Source organism: Orbicella franksi, chromosome 6 (genome assembly GCF_964199315.1).
Source record: "Orbicella franksi chromosome 6, jaOrbFran1.1, whole genome shotgun sequence".
Lineage (NCBI taxonomy): Eukaryota > Metazoa > Cnidaria > Anthozoa > Scleractinia > Merulinidae > Orbicella > Orbicella franksi.
The window spans coordinates 21,767,994-21,788,782 of record NC_138150.1 but is presented as its reverse complement, the minus strand read 5'-3'; the positions used below and the strand labels follow the sequence as shown (position 1 = coordinate 21,788,782).

At 38.0% G+C, this 20,789-nt stretch overlaps 2 protein-coding genes across 2 annotated transcripts in view; one reads left to right on the top strand and one right to left on the bottom strand.

Moving 5' to 3' along the window:
• LOC145491246 (uncharacterized) overlaps positions 1-1,722 on the bottom strand; it is a 55,305-nt gene extending 53,583 nt beyond the window's left edge. Inside the window, exon 1 of the mRNA XM_081470402.1 lies at positions 1,644-1,722. The gene's annotated coding sequence lies outside the window, so the exon portion shown is untranslated. The remainder of the gene's footprint in view (positions 1-1,643) is intronic.
• A 211-nt stretch (positions 1,723-1,933) lies between these two features.
• LOC145491283 (uncharacterized) lies at positions 1,934-19,078 on the top strand. Its single transcript, XM_081470451.1, has 8 exons — positions 1,934-2,018; positions 9,256-9,582; positions 9,953-10,098; positions 10,696-10,939; positions 11,260-11,601; positions 13,524-13,544; positions 15,009-15,662; positions 18,185-19,078. Exons 2-8 carry the CDS (start codon positions 9,271-9,273, stop codon positions 18,560-18,562), a joined length of 2,097 nt encoding a protein of 698 aa, XP_081326577.1. The 5' UTR covers positions 1,934-2,018; positions 9,256-9,270; the 3' UTR covers positions 18,563-19,078.
• Positions 19,079-20,789: the final 1,711 nt, after the last annotated feature.

The window sequence follows — 20,789 nt, the reverse complement described above, 5'->3', positions numbered from 1 at the left end:
ATTAACCATGGCAGAATCTTTTAATCGATAAGTAAAAACTCAAGGGAGCATAAACTCACAAATGAACTACGCAAATTCAACTGAGTTTCAGTGAAAAATTTCACAATTTGTGAAGCCGCAAAGTGATCTTTTGATTGGTTGACTTTGATGACTCGTTTCCTCGGGAAAGTCCCTTTTATATGTTCCTGTCTTTCTGAGAAATGTGATGTTACTGTCTGGTGATCATGCAAATATTTTGAGAAACATATAGTTTACGTCATTTATTGATTATCATGTACTTTTATTATCAAAAAGGATCATTATTAACCATGGTAACCATAGAAAAGCGCTCCATCGCTCGCAAAGCTCACTCTTCCCACCTTCGCGCTTTGAATTTTTAAACGCTTCTCCTCCTCTGCTCGAAACAAAAAACTCTTCGAGTTTTTTTTTATTCTGCGCTGCCGAGAAGCTAAAATTCTGTATTTGATGTTGTCATGTGCTGACACCATTATTGAAGTCATACAGCGGTGTAGTATGGAGATGGGGAAAATGTGAGGACACGAAGTGTCCTGGCAGCCTCATCTTCTATACTACTAACTTGGTACATCGTTTTTAATGCGTTTCGTGACAAGGGGGACGATGGGGGCTTCTCAACTCAGAGCTCTGTATTAAACAATATTTTTTTAAAGGAAGATTGGAGAATATGTGTTTTGGGAGTTAGCTAACAGAAAGGAAACATTAATACTTGCATGTTGTTTTGATGGATAGAAGTGAAGACAACATATCCTTTGATAATCAAAAATGGTATAAGGCCGTCAAGAGCGGAGTTGAAATTTGGGGAAAACAAGAAGGAAAAGGAAAAGCAAGCCAATTTGCTTGAAAAGTGAAATTCCAAGAAAATGACATGTGTCGAACGAACTCGCATGTGCTAGGTTTCTTCTTGCGTATTTGAGAACATTTACCCTGCGTGATGCTAAAGATTATCCAAACATATTTATATGCTTTCAAAGAAGACGTCGCTGATGACACCAACAAAACTCAAATCGACAACGTTAATATCGAGACAGACTTCGATAAATTCTTAGTGATGGAGTACACGAGAACACCGTACAGCAGCGCTATTTTCAATTATGTTAGGAAAGACGCAAAAGCTAAATTGTAAATAAACCGCTTTAAACGAAAGTCGAAATTCTTAGAAACAGAGGGAGGCAAAACTGTCGGTTGAAATTTTTAGAAATAGAGGAAGGCAACACTTTCACAACAATTGAGGAGTTGATGTTAGGTATTTGACCTGGTGAGTCCAGAGTCCGCAGTCCATATATAGGTAATCTGTTGTGTTATCGCTTACCTTATTTGGAAAAACCTTCTTCTGTTAGTTTTAGCACTAAAATACTATCCCTTCATGAATTGCAGTTTCTCTTTAGTTAATTGGATGAGGAGATCAGATTTTTGGCCTTTTTATCGAAAGTTTCGACTAAAATGAACCACTGTAGAAAAGAGAGACAATTTTGCTTCATTGATATACAGTTTGTGCATAACATGTGACGACAAATTAATTAAGAAGAAGTTCTTGTGTGATTGCAAACGGCGTAGCCACTGAAAATTTTGGCGGACTCTAACACATCCCTAGAAAGGAAAGAAAACGAAAAAGACTAATGCCTCACCTGACAGCTTTCTCGATGAAAGACTGAACTCAACGAGAATCGATGTCGTCGCAGTTGATCAATGACTTCAGTATAGCGCTGAATTGGTTGAACGTTTTGAGAAAGGTAGCTCTCAAAAGGACTGGAAAAGAGGTATTAAATTGTTGACCATTTACAAATAATACCCAGATAAGAAAGTCGCCCGTCATTGGTTGATTTTGTCACTTAAAGTGTTTTCCTTGTCAGCGTTGCTAGGTTGTAGGATTGTCGCAAGTAGCTTCCTGCTGCCACTCCCAGCTTGCATACTGCAGCTCCAGTGAGAATACGGATCAAAAGAAGAGCGAAGGAATGACTTCAACGAGTTGAACATTTGGTGCTGGAACGTTTTACCAAAAGGTAAGAAAATGCACGCTGAGCTTGTACGTTTTTGAATCTTCGCACCGTAAAAGGTTGTGTAGAACTGTATATAAGAGGGCATTTCTTGTCCGTGGCCAACAGAGTCTTGTAATGGAACTTTCAATCGAGCAAACAACATTGCAACTGAGACATTTCTTTAACCTCTTAAAAGAAATGCGATCTTACATGGAAGATTTTGGTTGTTTAAGATGCCATTAACCGAATTCTTACTAATCTCTTCTTTTGGCGCGAGTCCAAATGAAACCGAAACTCGACCGGCGACTGAAGAGCTTCGCCGATTACTTCCCGCTTATAGTGAGCGATAACATAGACGGACACTAAGGAATCTCATATTTCAACAAGAGACTGCTAAAAGTTTACAAAGCACGATAACAAACATCATAAAAATTACGCTTTGATCATCAAGAGACATGCCAATGTATTATTTCAGAGAGAGGGATCAAAAGATTTAGGAAATTTTCAAATAGGGTAATCAAGCTCTTCACCTTCTTCTCGGAATCTGCGTTACCAGGAAAGGGTATTGATGGCAGCAATCAAAGAGAATCAAAGGCTCCCTGAGCCAGCTCATGGATGAGTAGTTGACTTTTTCTTTGTGGCAAAACAAGTCTTTGTGCATAACTATTCGTATGAAAATGCATGTCACCTGTACGTTCATCCTCTTGAAAATCAAGTCATTTTCATGTAAAATGTTTTGCACGAGCATTCGTTCTAAAAAAGAGGCAAACAGCAACTCCGAAGTGAAATTAGAGTCTGCATATGAGCCAAGTGGCCCATCAGGTCAGCAGTTATCCCGGTTTCTGTAGCACGAAGCGACTAGGAGTATTTCTACTACCCCCGGATGGGATGCTAGTCCATCGCAGGGTTACCCTGCAATATTAAATTTGCCAGTACGTATTTATACACCTGAGTGGAAAGAGGCACTGTGAGAGTTAAGTGTCTTGCTCAAGAACAAAATAAAATGTTCCCAGCCAGGGCCTGAACCCAGACTGCTCGAAATAGAAAAGAAATACAAAAATCAAATAACAGGTTGTTAACACAGACAGCTTAAAAATTTCAAAATGGATAATAATTAATTTTGATTGGAACTGGAACATTGTTGTCATATTAATTTGTACATGATGTAGTGTCAAAGAATAACAACAGTCTGTTTCAAAATGAAATCATTAAATGAGAGTTCACCATATTTACCAGTCAGTCCAAAATTGACAATATAATTATTTATATGAGTCAGCAGTGCATTTTGGGTCAAGGTAAATTGCTTGTGGTCCTTGTTCAGTTAACATTATGAAACAGCTGTATAACAGTGATTACTATTATGCAAAAATTACAATACATGATTTTGAAATTTATTTTGGACATCAACTTGAGAATGCTAAGACTGCCAAGAGTATTTTGCCTAATTTCACTTAAGTGAGACATGGAGATTGGCAAAATCTTGTTTATTTTAAGCTAAGTCAAACATAAACAATTTGATTGTAGCTTGCAGGTAAACAGGAAATCTATAGAAAAAATAAGTATTTCCTTCAATATTATAAGAATGATTTCAGACAGTTTTGTTTCAATCATGAACCTGAAGTGAAGGGAACGTTTTTATTTACAATTTATAAGATTTTTTTTTCTATAGAACTATGTCCATGGAGAGGAGGAAGGGAAGCAACAAAGTTTTATACAAGGAGGCTCTGGCCCAAGGCCAAAGACCTATCCATTTTACAGTGTTCTTAACAAGAAAGGTTTTCCTTTCATATACATGTAGCTTCTACCCTGAAACCCCTTTCACAAACCTAATGTGGCCCACTAGATCTTATTTCTGGGATAAATAATCAATTAACATTTGAAATCCCTGTCCTGTTAAGTCTTACAATACCTCCAGCCTGAAAAAAAGTGCACCTTTAGTCAACTGTAGGAAGAAGTCCCCCAGCTCGGTGCAATACAATAATAAGGGTACTACATATTGTAGTGCATGCAAATAAAATAACAATAATTTTCTTTCTTGGAAACAAAAATCACGTTATTTTATTCCTATATATCTTGGTAATTGTTTGTGCTAGTCTCACTAGCAATGCAGTAATATTCAAAAGGATTGCAGATATGTCTCTGCTAATAGATTTTTGCAACGATTACAGAACATACTTATGTTGACAAGTATCAGGCATTCTCTTCTCCATAATTCAAGTTTTGATGTCAATTTGTTGAAATCTCTCATTTCTAGGAGCAAAAAAAGAACTCTACATCACCAGCCACCATGCGTCCGGCTTTTTGACACAATTGGACAGCATATCTTTCTCGCAAAAAAAGAGATCTACACAGTCTCTTGGACTTAAGCCCAGTTCAGAAGTCGTGCTTCTGCCGTGCCGAACTAAATTGCAATTTGGTTCGACTGTAGCACGGCAGGAAATCAACTCTGATTCAGACGTCGTGCCAGAGTCGAATCAAATCCAGGGTTTACTGAAGCCTCGTAACGAAATCTCGCCAAAACACATTGACATAATTTATGAATTTAGTTTGGCGCGACAGAAGCACGACGTTTGAATCGCTGCCGTGCCAGAGTCATGTAGCATGGCAGAGCTTGTCGAACTTAATTGCTTGCCCAACTTAATTCAAAAGTTTGATTCAGACGCCGTGCTTCTGCCGTGCTTTTGTCGAACTTAATTCCTGAATTTAGTTCGGCACGGCAAAAGCACGACGTCTGAATCAAACTTTTGAATTAAGTTGGTTTGGCCTTAATTTGTTCATCCATCACTAAAATATTGCAGTGTATATTTACTCAATCGTACATGTAGGTTGCCTTGCATATCATCCGTGAAGAAATTTTCACTCTGGTTGAACTGCATGCAATACAAAAAAAAATGTAGTGTGAACGACAACAAAACTAAAAGATAAGGCAATTCGAATTTTTTTTTTCTCCTAAGTATTTAAAAACAAGCTTACAAATTTCGAGCTTGCGATACTAACACAGGCAGCATTTCATTGTGTGCGTACAAAATAAAACAATAAAGAAACAATGAAACCAAAACCTAACAAGAATTTACGCTTACCTTTGACTACACAACGAGAGAAAGCGAGTGGAAACCATCAAATTCTCTTGCCAAGAAAAAAAGCTAATCACGATCTCACTTTCTGGCTTTGTCTTCCCGGGTGTCTTGTATCAATTCTTTGACCTCGCCAACCTTGCTGTTGTGAATGATACATAACCACAGTCATAAATACCTCTACCAGCTTTCATCTAGGTGTGAGCAAAAGCCGATAGGCGAAAAACAACAAATTTACGAAAGAAAATCACATGAACCCAAAATGGCCGACTTCAATCTTCGAGGTGTTCGATAAACTCGTACCCAGGCTCTCAATTTATCGGGCAACACTGTACGCCTTTCTAGTCCCCCCTCGTCAAAGAACCTTCCCGAAGACGACTGAACTCTTGGACAAAAACAATACTTAGCAGGGGACGTAGGAGAAAATTGTTTAATCCAGGTTTAATGAATAAATTAATTAGAATGGAGTGAGTGACTGAGCGCCATCCGACTGCCTGCTAAGCTCATGGATGTTACATAACATCCATGAGCGAAAAGGATCTCAAACTCGTCAGGGTAAAAGATAAAGGTTTAATCCATTAAGCAGTTTATAACCTCGGGACACTACAGCTCGGACAGTATGCTCTCTTACAATAACTTTCACGTGTAATGGACTTTGCAAAGTTTCCATGCATAGAGACATTTAAGATGTGGTGCGACTCGTTTGTATTCTGAGGCTCGCACTCTTTTATCCAACCTATTAAGAGCAGCTTGGTTTTCATCCGTGCGTTTCTTACTTTCAATAGAAGTGAAGTTAACCGTACGTAGTATGTATCAGCTCTCAGTTTTGCAGAAATTCTGACTCAATTAATGTGTACTGCACTTGATTCTGTCTTTCTTCGATTATTTTAGTTGACAAATGACCAATCTAACTTGTTACCACAAATTCTTAAGGTTTTTAAAAATAATACATGAAATCCATTATATCGTGGGAACCTGAAATTGCTCACGCTTAGTTTCCAGCTTTTCTTAAACTGGTCTTGTCTTTTGCAGTCGTCGGCTAACTCAGTGAAACCGACACCACGAGAAAGGTGTCAGACTATGTAAAAGGAAAAAAATCAAGAACTCGACACAACGCAGTGTGCATTGCTTTCCTTTAGTTTTCTATTTTATTTTGCTGTAAGACAATCTGCGAGAACGAACCCGAACAATCAAATAATTTGAAGCAAATGTTCAGAAACAAGTAATGAAGCGTATCGGTCATAGGCCTTCCATCACGCTAGTTTTTTTTTTTTTTTTGTAAGTCATAATATCTATATGAGCATTGCTAGCATTTTAATTGACTTCTCCAACTCATTTACAATTCATGATGAGAAAACAAAGGAAATCATCACCATGAAGAAGGTTTGGAAATGCGATCTTAATTGTCATAACATTGGGTGAACTTTTGCTTCGATTTTTTTCCAAGAATCATCAATAGTCTGAGAAGCGACCGGAAGCTAAATCCAACATTTGAAAGAGTGAGTGTTTCATTCCTCGAAGTTTGTTTGAAAAAACTCTGCTGTGCCTCGTTTTTTCAACCACTTCTCGATGTTTGGAAATGGGATGAAACACTTTTCCTCGTGTTTGATGTATTACTTCTCTGTGTTATGTAACACAAACAATACATCGAGCTTGACACTCCTTGGGTCTGATTACCTAACCGCATGACAGTGTTTTGTTTGCCTTGTTTCAGTTTTTTTCAGTTAAAATATTTCGCTAAAAGAAGGCTAGTTCACGTATTATATTTCTTGCAAATGATATCTTATGTAGACAATGTCAGAGGCAATTCCGAGAAAAACAATTCCGAGAACGTGCTCTGCTTCTTATTTGAATACCAGGCTCAATTGTTCTATAACGCTTATCTCAATACCATATTTCGTTTGTGGAAATGAAAGAAATTATATTCCCCCTGGAAAAGAGTTCATAGACCTAAGGGTTTCGCACTTTGTGATGTATATTTTTCACATTTTTCCCTCCATATTCTGGGATGTTTTAAGGTGGCTCTGAGCCCCTCTCAACATTTTCTTTAACACTTTGTGAACAATTACTTCTTGACATGCTAATTATAATTTCAGATCAGAAATCGTCGCTTTAATTTTTTTTCCGAGTTGAAATCATTTATGGCTAAATTTAAGGGCTGTTTTTAAAAGGTTATTTTGTTACTTCCTAACTTCTTCAGTAAAAGAAAACATGACCATAAATTAAAGGAAATAACTCCACAGAGTTCGATCAAGGTTAAACAAAATTTTCATAAGAGAATCAGGCAATGCATGCTATCGGTTAACTAACAGAAAAGAAAAAGATTATGTCGTTGTATTGATGGAAGCATGTCCCCTGCTTGTGACGAAAAAAAATGGCATGAGACAGTCAGGAGCAGAGTTGTAATTCGGGGAAAATAAGGAGGCAAACAAAGACAAGCCGATTTATTTGGAAAGTGAAATTCCCAGAAAATGAGGAGGGCGGGCGTATTGATATTTGCTCTGTGCCTTGTGCGAAATTTTAGAAAAGCAATGTTCAAGTTTATCCAAATAGATTTGTATGCTTTCAAAGAATAAGTGGCCGCTCAGTGAAACCTACAAAACTAAAACTCGTAAACCTTGAAATCAAGAGCTCGAGAGTTAAATGTTTGCTGGTAAAGTTGTAAAATATTGTTAGGTTTCTGCGCACAATTCTGATTTCGAAAGTTTGTTCAGTGGTAGAGAACAGGAAAACAGCTGCGGTATTTCCAGCTATGTTTTGATGCACCGTCTATGAAACAAACGAAGGGAAGAAAAACACAAAACGCTTTTGATCGAAAGTTGAAATTCTCAGAAAGAGAGGAAGGCAAAACTGTCACAGCAAGTGGCTTACTTTGATCCAGTAAAGGTCCGGTAATACGGGCAACATTTTTCTTCAACTTGTATCGCAACGTTGTTGTATTGCAAGTTGAAACCCTCTGTTGCGCGTATTACCACGTTTGTGACCAACTTGTCTCGCAGCAAAATAGTCTACAGCTATAATTGTTTAATCGTGTGTAAATAAAGATGGCGCCTTCTTTAATATAATTTAGCATTTCAACAAAGTTCCACTTCGACTACTGGCCGTCATTTTCTTCTTAATTTTCCGTGCCAGCAAAGTTCTCTCAGTATGAAGCTCAGTGTCGTTTCAGGTAGCTAGGCGAAAAGTTGTATTTTTGCGACAGTTCTTCCAAGCCTTTTGCCTTTTTTCCGGCTTGTTTTGATAGAGGCAAACGAGGTGTCCCAAAGACTATGATAGCCCTCGAGGTCTTTGTACAGGACAAATTTATGACTTTCCGAGAGTTATTGGTCTACTTCGAATTCAGGCTCGCCTTCCCCGTCCGCTGTTTTTTTTTTTTTGTTTTGTTTTTTTCATTTGCCGCGCTTCGCGACAGCCAATCACAAGCGTTGAATTCAAATTTGTTGCGAGACAAGTTGTAGTTTCAGTGGTAATACGAGCAGCAAAACTAAAATTTGTTGCAGAAAGTAGAACTCGAGTCTACTTTGCGCAACATGTTGCCTCAACTTACAACACTGTATTTTGCTGCGAGACAAGTTGGTCGCAACCGTGGTAAAACGTACAACAATATGTTTCAACTTGCAATGCAACAATGTTGCGAGACAAGTTGAAGAAAAATGTTGCCCGTATTACCGGATCTTAAGTCGAGAGTCCGCAGTCCTTATATAGAAAATCTATTGTTTAATCGCTTACCTTATTTGGAAAAACCTTCTTCAATCGGTATTAGGCTTTGTCAATTGTAGTTTCTGTTATAGTTACCCGCAATCGAAGGGGATCAGAGTTTTCCCCTTTTGTCACGGCCGGTGTTGAATGTTTCGGTAAAAATGAGCAACTGTTAAAAACGAGAGACCATTCTGCTTCAATACGTCACCATAACGTTTATTTAGCTTGTGGTGTCATGTTTATGAGACACAGCATGTGCGTAAGTTATGAATACAAATGAATAGAATAAAGGAGTTCCAGTATGATCACATATGGCTTACTTTTAAATCAATCGAAAAATTTCAATTTCTGATACATCTCTTAAGAGAAAGAAAAAGACTCTTGCCTAAATCAATGTAATCGCAATTTATCTCAGACAAAATAGTTTATTCACCTTTAATAGGGAAACTGTTGTCAGTCACATTAAGTGATCATATATTTGCTTTCAGTTTGTAGATTCCAACATGAATGTGCCAGCGTGGGCGTTGTCAAATTTGTGCATTGGTCGGTCATACGACGCAAACGACAATAAAGCAGGCTTGGATATTTTTCATCCTGACATTCCCATTAAAACTGAAAACGTAAACATGTTTTCTTTCCGATACAAAATCGTGAAATCAAATGAAGATGTCAGAGATTTGCTAAACATCTCTGGAGATATTTCGTTGAAGATCAAAGCGAACATTTTCAAAGTGGAAGGAGCAGGGAAGTACATTAGCAACAATAATAACGAAGAGGGAACGACAGAGGTCTTGGCTGTTATGAAATGCACCACGGTGAGTTCTAGTCATTGCCAAACTTGGACGTGGTGTACTCAATGTTCGTCTTCTATGCACGGTCAGAGAGAGAAATCAAGAATTAAAGGCCATCTCCAGCTTTTCTGCCATGAAACTGCGCTTTTTATCATTATGTTGAATACTATAACAATTATCCTGCTCAGTCTTGCAGAATTTTGGGCGATTTTACACCCTTGTTTACTAATATCAGGCGATATTTCTAGCGATTTCGCAGGGTGGCTGTTAATTATCCTCCCTTTTTAGTAGGAAAATCTTGATATGACGTTATAAATGGTGTTAGTAAGTTGTGTCATTCACTTTTGTTGATAATATTTTCTTGACTATAAATAAAATCACTGTTTTTCTCTAGGTGAATAAAACAATGGATGGATCAGCAACTGTAAGAAAGGAAATGGAAAATGCTACAAGCCTTGGCACCCATTATGTGAGAAGCGTGACATATGGCGCCGAAATGATAGCGAGCCTCAAATTCAGATCATTGTCTGCTAAACAAAGGTGAAAAACCGCAAACGTAGTTTTATCTTAAACATTATGAGTTAATCGAAAATCATATCCTGGTCTGTTTAATGACGGTGTATCTGATTACCTCCTTATTTGTTTGGAAAAAGTTGTGGCAGGGTGTAGTCGTTTGAATAGCTGTCACGGAAAAACATTCTGCACCGTCGCTTTACTTTTACCAGTTTACTTGAACTGTGTGCTTTAACCAAACATTTTCTTCCAACGTTTGGTGGCTAAACTGACACACAATGTTCGACCAAACTTTAAACAAAGTGAGCCCACATTGCGCTTTTTACGCATTACTGTTGAAGTTATGATATGACTAGCTTCGACGTCACACAAGATCCATTTCTGATCGGTGGCTTTTTCTCACTCGGTGGTGGCTAAACGATCAAACATATGTTCTTAGGGTAAAATTTTGGATGAAAACGTTTGAGCTAAATCGACATGGGAAACCATTTTTGCATGAAATTATGTGATACTGAGGGAGGCGGCCCAACGATCAAACATGTTCTTCTCGCATAATTTTGGTTGAAAATGGTTTGGATCGTTTAGCTGGGCCTTAACATAACAATTTTCATTGCGATGTTATAGATCGACACTAAGTGGTAAATATGATGGAGGACTGGGCATTGAAGGACCAATCAATGCCGGTTTAGAGTTTCAGTTAAAGAAGCTATCTTCCGAGTGCGATAATGCCAGCGATTTGAATATCGAGTATTATGCTACAGACATGCCAGACAAGAATCCAACCAACTTGGAAGACCTGGTGAAACTCATTCAGGAGTTTCCCTCTAGATTAGCAAAAATTAATGAAGGACAGGGAGTCCCCATTCAGGTATTTGTTTATTTTTTTAATTTGATTTATCATTATAAGTTATCGTTTTTTCTAATTTAACCTATGACACAAAATGGAAACGTATTAAGAGTTGGTAGATTTCCACTCCATCGTCTCAGGTAATACCAAAGCGTCTAACTGATAGTACTGCTTAAAACCGGCTGAGCATCTCTTTGTGTAATCGTATTCACGAACTTACAACGTTGGACCTGGGCAACGAGGCCAGATAGTTATAACTCGAGATCTTTTCTCGGATATTAATTTTTGACTACCACTTTAACCAATAGAGTACTACTTCTCCACTTTCCTTTTTTGAACAGATTGAGCTTCAATCAATAGCAAACGTTTTTCCAGCTCTAAAGCACGACCGCAACGTCAGAGCGTTAGAATGTGACATCAGTGAGGTGGAAAGCCGCTATGATGATCTGCGCCAGGCAAAGGATCTCGTGCAAAGATACCAAGATGCTGAGAGAGATTTAGACCAGGATATGAGAAAATTCAACTCAGAAATCACCAAGACCCTACGTACGTTTCGCGCTGCCATCTCTACTTTGGATGCAAAAAAAGTGGAAACATGTCTAGAGGCTTACGCGAACTCGCTGGACGGAAATGACGAGGAAGGAAAATTTGTACGACACTGGAAAGGCAAACTGAAGTCAATGGTTCGTAATTAAAGCTTACCAAAATAGTTTCTCTTACCCGTATATCCATCACTCAGTTCCTGGAGCCCTCCAGTCGCACTATCTCGCTCCCATTAAAGTATGACTGATCAACACAACCCTGTCAAGGCAAAGAGAGTACATCATAAGGCTAACCTTTGGCTCCCTAATAAAATAAGGACGCTTATTATCAAATGTGACAGGGCGAATTAAAAGCTAGCGAATCTAATGATTCCAAGCCATAATCAGGATGTAAAGCCCCAAGAAAATGATAGATATAAAGAAAGATTTACTACAAACGTTAGTTTTTCTGATAACCGTGGCAATCCTAAAGGAATTTGGAAGACGCTCAACGCAATGGAAACCAAAAACCTGCTTCCATTTAGGAAATCTGCATGGGTAGATGACATATGTTATATCAGCGATCAAGAAAAAGGCCGATTTTCTCAACAGACACTTTATCAGCATTGGCGCTAACCTACCCTCGCCAATTCCAGCCAAACACGACTAAATCTTTTCGCGAGTTTGTTTACCATACTTATAATATCGATTTCAATTTGCCAGAAATCTGATCATGTCTAAGTCTCCTCAAAACCTCAGTCAAAAATAAATTCTCAATTTCTAGCGCTCATGTTCTCTGTGATTGGAAAATGGTAAAAGTCTTCCCTCTTCACAATTAGGCAACTTTAAAACAAATTGACAAAAAATATAAGCTTTTGACGGCGATTTTAAGCTCACTCGCCAAGATTTGCAGTCAACCATGTTCATATATCGTCGAGTAAAATTTATTGAATAAATACCATTCAAGTTTCCAACCAACATACTCAACAACGGAAGCATTAGTACACGCTTCTAATCAATGGTTTTTTCAACTTTGACAAGGGGCTAACCGCTTGTCACCGCTGTTGTCTCCCTTTATTTTTCCAAGGCTCTTGATACAATTGAAGGGCTAGGAGCATCTCAGACTGAGCTTTGTTGTTTTAACACAGATCAGTTAGAGTTTTTGCCTGTAGCCTTGACTCGTTCAGGAAACGTTGCTTTATTGTTTTATCTGCAAATTTGCGCTTCGTTTCCAATAAAAACCGATGGCTGTAAGTAATCATTATTTCCGTTTTACTTATCCCAAAACGAAGCGCGAGGTAGCGGATGAAACGTTTGAGGAACTTTTCTTGAAGGAATTCAAGGTCAGATGCAAAAACTTCGGAAAATCGATCGGAACTAGAGCAGCAAAACCCGATCTACTATGTACTTGAGTCGGTTATACTCCCAGCTCTTTAACTGATCTCAATATTTTAAGCGATTACATTCCCTATTCATTATTTATATTATGCCCCACTAGTCGGCAACAAAGTTGTGAAGTTAGTAAGTTTTCCCTCAAAGGCAAAGCATATTTCTTGTGGTGTGCCCCCAGGACCAATGTTACGGCCTTTGCTCTTAATTTTGCTTATTTACATAAATGATCTCCGCATGCTTGTCGATGATTCAGATTTAGAAATAACTCGCCATACTGTTTTCTTGATTTACAAAATAGATTTAAAAATGAATTAGAAAGAATTGAGCAATGGCTCCCTGCCAATAAGTTGTGCTTAAATATGATTAAGACTAAGATTTTACTAGTTTCCTTTGGAAAAAAGATGCACAACTAACGTTTCCCCTAAGAATCAAATTGACTTTTTATGCGATAAAGAAGTTAAAGCCACCAGATCTTTATGTACTTATATTGACGAGAATTTGTCCGGAGCGATCCACATTGACCACCTAGATAATATTTAAAAACGCAATACGCCGTCCTATGTCCTTTGCTTGTAATATATGCAAAGATGCTTGTGCTTATTTTTAATCTTTGCACCTGTTCTAGTTCTAGCCCTTCAGTTCTATAACCCTTTTGTCCAAAGCTCAACTTTTATAATTTGTTACATTTACAGATACCATCAACAAACATCAAGGCAAGTATACATGTATATATATTTTTTTATCTATAAGCTCTTAATCAGGCTGAAATCAGCGAGATGATAAAGATGTAAAAGAAAACTAAAATATAAAACATATATAAAACTGCATCACCCTTTTTAAGTTATACCAAACCTTAAAACTGTACATTTCATTAGAAAAGCTAAGTTACTATGTACTAAATATAACATGAGCGACCGTATTGTACTGGATATACAATGTCGAGCCGAAGGCGAGACATTTTATATCCAGTACAACACGGGTGCGAATATTGCATTGTACTTATGAAATGAAAAGCACGCTTTCATTTGCCCTCCCAAAGAAATTCGCATGGGATGATGATGAGTAGGGAATGCTAAACTCATTCGCTAGTGATTGGGAACTTGGGAGGATCTTGTTTTCGAAGGCCGAAAAAGACAGACGAAGAAGCGGCTTGGTTGCAAGAGACTACTCCCTGAAATACAAGAAATAGTGCAAAATGAAGTGTAAAGACATTGTTTTGCTTTAGTGCGGAGGTTTTGGTTTTTTGTGTCAGCTGATACAGAATGTTAATAAATCTATTAGTATTCTGTATGAAGTTCATACAGAATAGTAATAAGCTAATTAGTATTCTGTATCAAATTGATACAGAATACTTATTTGTATTGGTTTTACAGTGATATTCAGGTGACTCAAATTGCATTTTTGAATTGGCCTAATTCTTCATGAATTGGTACTGAATTTTATGAGTAAATGAATTATTAGGTGTGCCAAGAAGCCCTTAACTTAAGCAATAACCTAGACTTATAGGCAACTAGCCGCAAAAAAAAAAGTCTAAAAAAGGCCGAGGGCAGATCAGAGCGAACAGGAACCCTGCGAGATTGTTTCGATATCCTTTGTTTGCTTTTAGTTTTGTATCTAGCAGCTAGGTTTTTTATCGGGAAGATATCAGAAATATGGAGTAACTAACACGTTGAGACCAAGAAAGGGTTAACTGTACGATTCTTTCAACACACATCCCTGATGAAAATATTTCTGAGGGAAACTAGTTTTCACGACTGGAAATGGTAAAACAGTCAGACGTGATGACCTCTACATGACGAGGCAATCGCCCTTGCAACATGGCCACGTGAGTTCAGTTTTTAACATTTGGAACTGACGCAAAATTGGCGGGATTCGTATTGGGCCATCAGAGTACAATAGTGATTCCGGATATATCACCCCCAAATTGCACTGAGATACTGCGTTTTGGCAAGTGGTCATTTTTTACTATCCTCTTTTGGAATATTTAAGCAAATCCTACACTTTGGAAACGTTGTACGCCATCACTTAAGGATTCTATCAGTCTCACTGCTTTGGACAAACGGGATTACCAAAATTCTTGTGGGCGACTAACCACGAACAATAACAAAGCATTAGAAATTCACTTTTCTCTGGGGAACTGGTTATGACACACCTTTATCTATTTTATTATCTTCCAGCTACCTAGTGGAAAAGAACTCACTGTAGTTCTCCTGGGAAAGACTGGCAACGGAAAAAGTGCAACAGGGAACAGAATCATTGGGAGAACTCACTTTCAATCATCCCCAGACGCTTCATCAGTCACCAAGAAATGCTGGTACGGCAGCAGAACGGGAGAGCGGGACATGAATGTAATAGACACCCCGGGTGTTTTAGATACCTCTTCAGTACAACGTATGAAAGGGGTAAATATTTTAAAGGGCAAGGTATTTCAAAGCGACCACCGAAAAGCCCAAGACTTAATTTTGAGAGAATTGTGCAAGGTTTTTGGGATGGCACCGCAAGGTTTTGATGCAATCGTATTAGTGGTGAAGTATGGAGCCAGATTCACAAACGAAGATGAGCAAGCGTTGAATCTTCTTCAAACCTTTCTGGGGAACGAATCCAAAGAGTACATGATTCTTATTCTCACGTGGGGCGACCAGGCCGCACATCATGCTAAAGAGAAAGGGGTAAGCCTGGACGAATGGATTAAAACCTGGATATCCAAACTGCCACCTTGGGTTCTAAAGTTTCTCGCTGAGATAAAGGATCGAGTGGTGCTGTTCGACAACTGCCTGAAGGAAGACGAGAATCCAGAGGCATTTAAAATACAGCTGTGCAAACTTATTGAGGTAAACGTTAATGTATACAAATAATGTGTCATAACGCAACTATCATTCCATAGACTTGCGGGATGTTGCTAGACCAGAGTACCACGTCAATGTTCACTATATTATAGTCAGTAAAATAAATGTCTTGTTCACATTGGAATTGGACATTACCCCTTGATATACCAAATTAAGGTGTGAGCCCCAGTATGATAGATGATTGTTAAGATTGCTGTTTCGGCCTTGTATTCCCTCAAGAAACACCTGCTCATGGCTGCTTTTTCTTGGGTTCTTCATTTAATTTTGTCGATTCACTGGTAGTGCCCAATACCAACATTTTCTAGAGTTGTAGACTGCAAAACAAGAATTTGCGAAACAAAAATAATAAATCCATCAACTACTCTCGCTTGACTACTATCGGTGTGTCACGAAAATAAACTCTTCAAGAGCAAACTGAGACATATCAAATGATGGTGATAATATTTCTTGCATTGTATCAACAAGTCCGAGTCTTCCCCTTAACGTGCATCACTTTGACGAAAAACATTGTTTAAAATATTCAATATTCAAAATAAAAGAGCGTTTGCTATTGCAGCAGACAAGAGCATCAACTGGTATTTGTCTACGACAGAAAGTGGACAAAACAAAAATTCTTTAATTTCGCAATCGCTTTAAGCGGAAGTTATTTAAAACGGCTTTCAATGAAAAACTCCCACCCAGCTTACTCGCATCCTTCGTATCGTATTGTTTTAAGTATTTGTGTTTGTTCGATATAGTGCTACGAGGCGTCTGTTTGACTATTTTAGCCGAGAATCAAATTTTGTCATATAAAGCAAAATGGGACGAGATTAGAAATAAACTTCAAAGTAAAGAACGAACACGGACCGAAAAACTGAACTTAAAAGACTGCTCTGAAGTTAGCAGTATTAAGCTTAAGTTAATTAAACAGCGTGTAAACACTGCACGGAAAACAAATATCTTGCAATTTAACTGCAAAGCAGCAGAGTTTTGTCGACAAAATCACATGAATACTCGCCTGTTGGAGAATAACCATTCGCTTTAATGCAGTGCTGACTTTTACGTTCGTTTTTCAACGTTTGGTGAGCAAAAAGTTTCACTTCAAGAGGAAAAATCTGTTTCGCAGTGCCGGATCGGAGTTAAATGGTTTCACTTCAAGATTTTCCCGCAAATTTCGGTTACCTTGACCGTGGTCAGAGATAAGAAATTTCTGCCCGATTCCAACTATATCTTGGGGTTATAAATGAAAAATAATAATAATAATCAAACAAACTGTGATATATCATAGCAAGTAGTACGGAAATAAACTAAACGATGTCCTTTGAAAAATTCGCAGAAACAAAAGCAAAAATGTTCTGGGTAAGTTTTGTTTTGATGAAAATGAATTCGCACTTTAATTTTACATTCCCTTTAGCGATCGTTGTTTGAAAAGAGTTTAACTGAAAAATGCGCACACATCTTACTATTTGCCGTTATGTTCTATTGTTTTTAATATTTGCGTTTGTTCTCTGTCAAAATTGTCACAAATAAATGCTACAAAAAGAGACGTATGAGACAAGATTAGGAAATAAAACTCTAAGGAAAATAATGAACAATGAACGAAGAACTCAGCTCAAAAGACTTCTCTGAACAGTAGCAGTATTAAGTTAAACGGCGTGCCAACACTGCGCAAGAAAAACAACATCTTGCAAAACAGCAAACCAGCAAAGTTTGTCAACAAAATCACGAATACTTGCCTCTTTGGAGAATAATCAGTCCTTTTACTTCATTGCTGACTTTTTCGTTCAGTTTCCAACGTCAAATGAACGTAAAGTTCACTTTAAGAGGAAAAATCCAACGTTTCGTCGTTCCAGCCGGATCGGAGTAAAACAATTTCACCTCAAGATTGGGCTGGTATTTGTTATAAACGTATTTATGATGTGCTGCCTATTTAAGAGTCCATTTGCCTCTCCGCCGCTGGTAGTCGTCTCGCTCTTTCTCCCGCTGGTGGTCATAAATTGCCTTTGGGTTTTGTTGCCTTCAAAATTTCGTTTTGTTTTCCTTGAACGCAGCCGGTTCGCAATGTAACTTCCCAGCAAACAAACGCGGGCAGCAACACAGCTTCACAAACTTGGGTATGGCATTTCGCGCTTGGCTTACAGGAGGGGGCGGACGTACGAACGGACGGTCTGACGGAAGTGACGTCATAACCTAACCAAAATTTCTCACCTTCATGGGTCTTAATTTCCCTTACCTTTGGGGCGCCCCCTGCTCGCTGTCGGCGCGCGGAGTTCCTCTATCACTTCACATACTTCTAACAATGCATCTATTTTGGAAGAAATAAGGCGTGGGAACGGTACTTCACTGTCAACCCATGCGCATTAAATTGGTTAGGCCTGATTGCTAGGCGATGAATGATATTTCCTTAACTATTCCTTTTACATTTCATAATAAAAGAACTGCAACACTCTTGGCAAATTAGTCAAATTTGCCACTCTTGGCAAATTAGCAAATTAAATAAATCCTGGTTTCCTTGTTGTAATTATTAGGTTATCGACACAATGAATGAAGGAAAGAGTCCCTTTGTCCACAACTTGACTAAAGCTTCTCAAGAAGTTCTAGAGGGGCGAATTCAGAAAGCTTTAGACTCCAGTGGGTTTGCAGAGGATCTTACACACCTGAAAGAAGAAAAGGAAGCTGTTGAATCACAGCTCAGTGAAAATATCGCCAGTGAGCAGGATCGAGGAGCATTGGAAGACCGTCTCCAGGGAATCAATGACAAAATTGATGTGAAACAAAAGGAGATAGACGCTTTAAAAGAAACACAAAGGACAGAGCAAGTAAAAGACGCTGAAACGGAGTCTGGGGGAGACACGATAAAGAAAATCAGCGACAGTGCCAAAGGTCGGATCTGTGTAATAATTTGAAGAACGACTGGAATAACTCTTCCTGGTCTGCCGAGAGACTTTTTTCTTATTTTTAACCTTGATATTGTTTGTTTAATTTGATTATTGCCACTTATCAGTGTATACCCATGGTAAAGATGCATGGTTAAGTTGAAGAAAAATATGAAGTGGGACACTACTGTGTCCCGCTTCACACCCAGCCTTCTAGCGAAGTATAATCTTTAAGTCGGAAAGAAAACTGCCAACGAGGAATTCTTGTTCACTGGTTTAGACCATCAGGAGTTATAACATAATAAAAGTAACAAAAGCGCGCGCTCTGAGCTGATTGGTCAATTACTATTTGCCCAGGTACGACGAAAACACTGACGCGTGCGCCGGGAAAAAAATACCTGTTTCCTCAAACTGCAATAACGACCGACCAGTCTACGCTTAAATTTCTTCACAGCTCTATGGAAAGATTTAGAAATGCCATATGTTTTAATCCGTTAGCGGGTATTTTGCCCGAGCCACCTACAAAGCGATTCGCAAGCCTAAGTGAAAGCCAGCTCGACAAGTTAGTGGGCGAGAGGCATCCAAAGAACACAAGATTTACAAAATGTTCTGGTTATGTTATAAAACAAATGATAAACGGTTCAGCGTGTACTATCGATTTATAGTTGCTCTTGGGAGGTTTGCTAAGCACTTAAGAAAATAGAGTCGCACTCGGCTATCTCCGGTAGTACACGCTCAAATGTTTACTACTTATTAAGTAGTAGAGTGGTTTTGATTGAGTTTCGTCAAACCAAAACCAAAGTAACTGGTCAGACCAATTCAGCACCATTTACGTAAAACAGTACAATGAACCAATCTCACAGGATCACGTGTGACCGAGAGACGACTCATTTGAATTTGGCTTCCCACTGGTTGAGAAAATGACGCGAATTTTAATAGGGCGTTCACCAAGAGAAGTGACTCAAAACCAAAGCAGAGGCGAAATCACTTCAGCCACTCAATTAAAAAGTGCTCTGAAATGAACGTTTGATTGTCGAATTTCCTTTGGTTTTTGCTTATTTCATGCAGGAATTTACTTATTTTCTTTGCGTCAGAATTAACAACAATAAATAACACCTAACGGTAAGAAAGGACACTTATCGTGTATCTTGTGGTTTGAACATTTCGCTAACCAGCTTGATTTCTTTCTCAGCTGGTATCACATCCATTACTAAAATGGGGAATGAAAGAAATGAAGAAGCCCTTTCGTTTCAAAAACTTTAAACTAAAAAAAGTTGAGGCTTAAACAACTTCAACTTCAGCTTCAACTTCTTTATTATTTTGCACCATTTACGTAAAACACAAATACTAAATACATAGGAGTTTTACAGAAAATTATATACAACATAATACGGCCGGAAAACAACTTAAAACAGGAATGTGCGCGATAACCAGAGTAGCCATGGGCTTTCGAGCTGGTTAACGCCATGTTGAAATTAGATGCGGCAACTAATAACTTTATACTGTAGACAAAATTACAATCATTTAATTACAGATCAATTGTAGAGATATATTATCACTTTAAACAGACACATTAAATTACAGACATAGATATTACACAGTAATAATTTATAAGCTATTTTTGAGTGTTCAAGAGGTACTGCTTTTTAAAGGAATTTTATGATAGATTTTTTAAATGAAGAGGAACTAATTCCCATATTTTCGATGCAGAAAACTGGAATTTTGATTGTCCATGTCTAGTTGATGTGGTTATTCTATAGAAGTTTCGATTTGATGCATATCTGGTGTTATGGTTATGGATTTCCGTTACTGGTGTAAGAGTACTAGAAAAAGCAGTCGGAATACTTCTTATATCATTTTTAATTTTATGAGCCAAGAGTGCCATCTTCCTCTCATAGGTATTACTTAATTCTAAAATTTCAAGTAAGGAGTAATAAATTTTAGCACTTTCCCTTTTATTAGAAGAGAATAAACATAACACGTAAAGCTTGTGTAGCATACTAGAAACAACAGTATTTTTAAAAATAGTTTATATAGTTAAGCAAAAGTGACAGAGAAATTCAACAATGCATGTGGCAAAACTTGTGTCCTGACGGCCTATCAATTCACATTGTCTTTTGCCAATAAGGTCTGTTCACAGAGGACTACACAATGTGTTGCACTTGAGTTTTAATAATAACAATAATAAGAAAATGTCATACAGGAAATGAAACATGTTCTCCTGGACAAAAATAAAATTTCGTTCACAAACAAGCCT

What these genes read in the sequence shown, in the direction of transcription:
- LOC145491283 (XM_081470451.1), top strand. Translation starts at nt 9,271, where the DNA reads ATGAATGTGCCAGCGTGGGCGTTGTCAAATTTGTGCATTGGTCGGTCA. An exon ending in CTGTTATGAAATGCACCACG is followed by an intron (nt 9,583 to 9,952) that starts GTGAGTTCTAGT and finishes GTTTTTCTCTAG; the next exon opens with GTGAATAAAACAATGGATGG. An exon ending in TACCATCAACAAACATCAAG is followed by an intron (nt 13,545 to 15,008) that starts GCAAGTATACAT and finishes ATTATCTTCCAG; the next exon opens with CTACCTAGTGGAAAAGAACT.